The 6,862-nt window shown below is 44.4% G+C and overlaps 1 protein-coding gene across 1 annotated transcript; it reads left to right on the top strand.

The window, feature by feature from the left end:
* Positions 1 to 1,694: 1,694 nt before the first annotated feature.
* Positions 1,695 to 6,512, top strand: dusp6 (dual specificity phosphatase 6). Its single transcript, XM_031736301.2, has 3 exons — positions 1,695 to 2,715; positions 3,051 to 3,485; positions 4,773 to 6,512. The coding sequence occupies exons 1-3, from the start codon at positions 2,313 to 2,315 to the stop codon at positions 5,084 to 5,086; spliced, it is 1,152 nt and encodes a 383-aa protein (XP_031592161.1). The 5' UTR covers positions 1,695 to 2,312; the 3' UTR covers positions 5,087 to 6,512.
* Positions 6,513 to 6,862: the final 350 nt, after the last annotated feature.

Here is a 6,862-nt window from a genome sequence, read left to right as displayed (position 1 = left end):
GTATCCAGATTTTTTCCCAAGTCAGTCTTCAAATGAATCCATCAAATCGGCTTTATAAGATGTAATAGTGCAGGTTTGTGCATGTTTGTGTTTTCCTGCTGGGTCATTTTAATAACATCGTTGTAGCATGGCTTCCGCTCCAGGCTTCAGCTCCTCTTATATGATAAAAGTGTCGTTGCTGTTACAGTGTGATGTTAATTGGACCCCACTGAGCCTGGACAGGTCATGCAAATTAACAGGTACTATTTAAAAGCCTTTGTGTGTGCGATCCGCGACCCTCGTGGCTCCACATAACCCTGAAACTATGCGTCTGTCAGCGCTGAAAGAGGGTTAAGACATGAAAATGATCCGTCTGATTAAAGTGAAAAGGTCCAACATTTCAGTCAATCCCATTGACTACTCTTCATGCACTTTTAGTATTATTGGGAAATGTATGATTCAGGAAAAAAAGAAGAAAATACCACCAGGAGTTACATAAGGTAACGTGACATCTTCGGAACATGCAGCAGTTTCACAGGACTGTCGGGCTAGTTAGTGCGAGACAGAAAAAGAGACGGTGACACTGAACCAGCACCACCCACACAAACAAACCTCTTCATTCCAGTGAAGGCTGCACAGACAGAAATAGCTCCAGTGCCGTTGTGTGCTCACAATATCGCAGAGAAACATTTTTTCAGCTGAGGTGATTTCAGCGGCCTTCCATCAAGTGTGCAGAAAAAAACGTGAAGTGCAGAAGGCCACTTTTTTGTGTTGTCACATAGCAACTGGCTGCGGCTTTATTCTACTGAGAGTATATATTTGTAGCAGGAATTTATAGAACCTGAGTCTTTCGAGTTTGCCATTTATATATATTTTTATGGGGGAAAAAAAAAATCCTTGATTGAGGGCACACCAGTTTGTATATGTAATCCCAAATTCACGCCGACAGAAAGCAGTGGAAACAATCCAAGTGGTCACACAGGTGGGATCGTTAGCATTGAAAGACAGGCTTTCTTTTTTTTTAAACAAACAAAGGTTACAGGTCATATCTCTCAGCAGGGCGCTGATCCTCCGTCACATGTGCCAGACCTCACTGATGCAAATCAGCTGTGTTTCCGGAGAGTGAGAAAGAAAATGAAATCGCACCAAAGGCGTTCTGCCAGTAAAGCCCGCATGGAGCATGACTTTACTGTCACGCTATTACAGTGTAATATGTATTTTGAAAACACACACACACACATATATATATGGTTCTTATTATTCTTATTATATTATGTTGGTTTATGGTAAGACTTTCAATATAGTGCATACAAATACATTAGAGCGGCACAAACAGCTCAAAGTGAACCAAAACTTCTAACATGTTGAAAAACGCACACCGCATTGTTGCAGACCTGCGTTGTAGCCCAATTATCGCGGCTGTCTTTATTTGAAACTCGTGTGTGTGTGTAACTGTGAGCTGAGGCCGCTCCCGCCCTCTCCGTCTTCCTTCCATCCCCTTGCAGTTCTTGTGTTTGTTTGCACACACTTGATCCGGAGCGGAAATTCCTCTCCGTTTTTGTGAATGACAAACTCATTAACGATTCATCAACACAGGCCGCTCTATCCGGCCCCCGTTTCCAAGGCGACCGCTGCTGCCGCGCTTCTGATTGGCCGCCCCACAAAACGTATCCAATGGAACGCCTCCTGTTTGTAGCCATTCAGCAGCCTGGCGCCGCAGAGAGCGCAGAGAGCCAGAACCTGCAGAGAGACGATCCACAGCACAGACAGGCTGCAACAGCAGGCACAGACGGGTGCATACACCGCATGCTTCACAGCAACAAATCGCCTCACCATCCGGCCTTTACGCTCTGGATCTCCATAAAAATATTAGATACACAGCCTGTATACGCACAGAGAGAAAGAGGAGGAAGAGCAGCCGTGGAGTTATATAAGAGAGGAAGCTTCAGCCTCGTCGCAGGGCCGGTATGACTCATTGATAAATAACTCAGGCGCTCTCCAACCAGATGCATGAATGAGGAACAGTGTAGGCAACATACTCTCGGGAGATCTCTGAAGGGAAACCGCATTTTTATGAATTCCTTCGTCCCGTAACACACTGGATCCGAAAGGACGTTTGGAGTGAGACTTGACAAGAGTGACGGTTTTTATTTTGACTTTTTATTTTATTTTTTAAGCCATTGTTCTCAGAGTTGTGTTGCCGAGGGCCCTCTGAGCAGCAGATCAGACTGAAAACGAAATTCCAGACAGATATTTGTGCTTACTTCTGAAGCCGAGAAGCTCTCCGCTTTTCTTCGACACCCTTTTTCTCCTTTTTTAACTCCTGCTTATAAATGCTTGACAAGCTCAAGCCCGTCGTCCAGCTTGACTCGGTTATGGCGATCAGCAAGACGGTGGGCTGGCTCCGAGAGCAACTGGAGACGCGCAGGGATGGCCTGCTTGTGATGGACTGTCGGGCCCAGGAGCTCTACGAGTCGTCTCACGTTGAGACTGCCATCAACGTGGCCATACCCAGCCTCATGCTTCGCCGGCTTAAGAAAGGCAATCTGCCCGTGCGCTCTCTGCTCTCCAACGGAGAGGATCGAGACAGGTTTGTGCGGCGGTGCAAGACGGACGCCATCCTGCTGTACGACGAGTACAGCCGAGAGTGGAACGAGAACGTGGACGGGGGCTCCGTGTTGGGTTTACTGCTGAGAAAAATGAAGGACGAGGGCTATAAGGCATATTATCTAGAGGGTGAGTGGAGTTCATTCACATTTTCGGGCACGGCGGCTGCTGCTGTTCACTCACAGGCTACATTTTCGCACAGAATTAGGTTTTGGCGTTTTGACTGAAGTAATATATGTTCATCACTTTAAGGTTAGGTTACATTTGACTCCTCGCACGTCAGTAATTACTGAAGAGGGTCTTAATTTACTCCAAAGAGACACATGACCATATTTTTTTGTCTATTTGTAGCTTCTTTTTTCTTTTTCAGAAAATATTAATTTACCATCTGCAGTGTGCAAGTTATGCCTGCAGTGTGGCAGGGAGAAGCGGTGTGTTCATTGCATCTGTTTTATATTTTGCAGGTGGCTTCAGTAAATTCCAGGCCGAGTGTCCGGCTCTGTGCGAAACCAACCTGGATGGCTCGTCCCACAGCAGCTCCCCTACTGCCCAGGTGCTGGGCCTCGGTGGGCTGCGCATCAGCTCTGACTCCTCGGACATCGAGTCTGATATCGACCGGGATCCGAGCAGCGCCACAGACTCGGACGGCAGCCCGTTATCCAACCCGCATCCCTCCTTCCCTGTGGAGATCTTGCCGCACCTTTACCTGGGCTGTGCCAAGGACTCCACTAACCTTGATGTGCTGGAGGAGTACGGGATCAAGTATATCCTCAACGTGACTCCCAATCTCCCCAACCTCTTTGAGAACGCAGGAGAGTTTAAGTACAAGCAGATCCCAATCTCGGATCACTGGAGTCAGAATCTGTCTCAGTTCTTTCCCGAAGCCATCAGCTTTATTGGTAAGTAATCCCGCAGAACTGGAAACGCTCTGCAGATTAAATCTTGTTGGTTAGGTTGTGCTTATTCATTTTTTAGTGCTGCTTATAATTATTTAAACTCTAAAATTAGCTTTTGAGTTTGTGAGAACATAAATAGTAATACTGCATCAGTCTGCAAAATATAGAACATAGAGAAAAAAAACCATCAAGTCCCTACAATTCTGAAGAAGGATTCAACTCAAAAGTTGGGTGTTTGATTAGTATTGTTCTTGTTTCCTACTTTATGACACGCATGCAGGCAGATTAAAGGGGCAAAAACAGATAGCTGGGGGCATAAACTTATTAAATGTGATATGTGTTATCACTGGCAGGAAGTTCTTAGGTTCTTATTGTGCAATTGAGATTAGATGAGGTGTCCCTGGCTGTGGTCTTATCAGTCAATCAGACAGGGACACACAGAGCAGGCAGATTAAGGCATTGTGTAGAGGCAGAGGAACACAAGTCTGCCTCCAATGGTGCACAGGCGAAATACACTTGGTTTGACTTCAGTGGAAGACATTCTGGCCCTATCTCTTGTCCCAGGGCTTGTGTAATTGCAGCACAAAGGGCGATGTCGAAACTGGAGAAAGGGGAGAGTGAGCGAGGGGAGGGCGGTAATTCAAGCGCAACAGGAAGGAAGTGGCATTGAAAGTAATCTAGGACATGGCATTGCCCCCCCTCCCCTCCTCCTCCCGCCACATTACAAAAGGAGCCATTTACGGGCCCTGATGACATCCTGTTCGCCTTGACAGGGTGCCCTCATGACTCCTACATTTACACGCCCAAATGGCACCATTGTCAGAGTAACCCTAGCAAGCGGAAGAATGGTTTAATAGACCGTAATAGTCAATTTCCCAGCCGGCTACTCTAGGCCAAAAGAAACCAAAGAATGTGAGCTCTGTTTATGTGCAGTACTGTCATAGCCCCTGTTTATTTACTGACATGGCTGGGAGATAGGATAATAAGTTCCTGGACCTGCTTCAATTTCCAACAAAGCTTGACTTTAAAATCACACAGATTTGATTATTGATTAGTTGCCTAAAAGAAGCATTAACAATGAGAGCTTCTCTGCTTTGGGCTTTTCAGATGTCAGGAATGGTTTTTTTTCCTCTGATCAGTATCCATGCAGACTATATCTTTGGTCTTTGGACCTAACAAAACAACACATTGGGATATCTACTCTTGCCTAGTTATCTGGAATGATGAAAAGCTCTAAAGATGTTGTTTATTTATGCTAAAAAATTTCCACCCTTTTCTTTTTTCCACCAGATGAAGCTCGGGGACAGAAATGCGGTGTCCTGGTCCATTGCCTTGCAGGCATTAGCCGCTCTGTCACAGTGACGGTGGCCTATTTGATGCAGAAGCTCAACCTGTCCATGAACGATGCTTACGACATTGTCAAGATGAAAAAATCCAACATCTCGCCCAATTTCAACTTCATGGGTCAGCTTTTGGACTTTGAGCGCACACTGGGTCTGAAGAGTCCATGTGATAACCGCATGGCACCACCAAGCCAGCAGCTCTACTTCACCACCCCGACCAACCACAACGTCTTCCAGCTGGACCCCCTGGAGTCCACGTGAGGTCTGCTGTCACCACTCCTCTTCTCACTGGGGGTTTGTGGGCCTCCTATTGGAAAAGCTGCAAAATGTTTTCTCTTTTTTCCGTCGTCTGCTGTGCGACATTATTGATACAGCTGGTCTGAGGCGACAGCTGCTGAGTGTGGTTACTGAAGGGCCATAGCTGTCTGACCGAGGCGCAGCTGCTGTTGACTAAATGAGGAGAGACAGTAAAAGAGACAGGAAGCGAATCATTTAAAGTGTGCAGATACTTTCTACAATCAGATTTTGCTGTAAGACTCTTATGGTCTTTTTTTTTTTTTTTTTTTTTTAATTTTTTAAAAAAATTTTTCAGTGTGTCTAAGGAAGCCTAAAGTGATTGATTGGACAGCTGTATGTTATGCTTCAAAGTTCAAAGGCTGGTGTGCCAAAGAGACATGATTGTTCAAAGTGGACAGATAAATGAAATCCTTTTGTATATTTGTTTTGGGGTCTATTACTAGTTCCCCCATGACATCAGGGTGCATTGCCTCCTTCATCTTCTGTGAAGACTTGCCTGCATGGGGCTCAACTACCCTGGCTTTAGAAGGCACACAATATAATGGACTTTATTTTACATTTGTGGAGTCTTTTCAAACATTTATACAGTGTGTATATATCTTAATATAAAAGACAATACGGTAAAAGCCTTGCTCTAGTAGTATATACCCTTTGGCACAAGTGGGTACTGAAGATTTGCTTTGTTTCATATTCTACTTTTATGTAAGCATACAAACTGCGTATTGATCAATATGTTTAAGTTGATTATGCCAAAAATCAAGTAGGCTTTCCAAGAATTGTGTACATGTGTAATATATTCAATAAGCGCTTTGTGGCTGGCCTTTTCTTTTTGCACCTGTCCTCCCACAAATCAAAGTCACCTTGGCCATTTGCCTTACTTTTGAGCTTGGAAGATTTTTTTCCCCTTTTTTTTTTCGCACATTAACCTTCAGAGAAATGTACTATTTTTTTTTTCTTTTACAAGTGACAGTATCCCAGAGAGATTTGTTTTGTTTTCTTACAAAACCCCCAACCAAACCTAGAACGATTTTCACTGAAGTTTATAAATTGGGCTCCATGCTTAAGAACTCAAGCAGTTCAAATGGCCAAAGGTGGAATTTACTGGATGTCTCTGAAGGTTAATTTAAGAAATCATGTTCTGTGGGTTAAATATTTCTGATGTGTGGAAAAAGCAGGGAGCTTTGTTTGCTTCGCTTCTTCAGGGAAAATTCTGTGAAATGCAGTTTTCACTTGTCAAGATGAGAGAAAATTAAATCCAGAACTTCGGAGAGTTGCCCCCACACCCTCGTAGAGGAAACCACTATGTTGCCCTCTACTCACTCCTTCCAAACTCCTCTCTTACGAATGTAAAGGAAATATAAGTTATTAATAAATTGCTATTTTGTCTACATGTTCTGCTTCTTCTGCTTGTTTTTCCATTCACACATTTGTTGGTGTTTTGTCTCCACTTACAGTAACACATTTATGTAAGTGTCTCCTCACCTGCAGTACAGTTGAGTGTTAACCAGCTGGCCAAGTCACGACACAAAAGAGTCGCAGTGAATCACGAGGCTGTTCACAGAGTTCTTGTTTTCCATTAACTACAGCACTTGGCACATTTCCCCCTTTACTTTCCAGTACAGAATTAGCATGTCCTGTCACATGATGCTTGTGTAAGATAGCACTGTGCACACTCTGTTCTGCTGTGACAATAAGAAACTACAATAAGGTACCCAGCAGGTGCAAAGTGATTCCAGTCCT

The sequence above is a fragment of the Oreochromis aureus genome, linkage group 7 (assembly GCF_013358895.1).
Source record: "Oreochromis aureus strain Israel breed Guangdong linkage group 7, ZZ_aureus, whole genome shotgun sequence".
NCBI lineage: Eukaryota > Metazoa > Chordata > Actinopteri > Cichliformes > Cichlidae > Oreochromis > Oreochromis aureus.
Note: the sequence above shows the minus strand (reverse complement) of the source record. Positions and strands in the feature narration are given on the sequence as shown.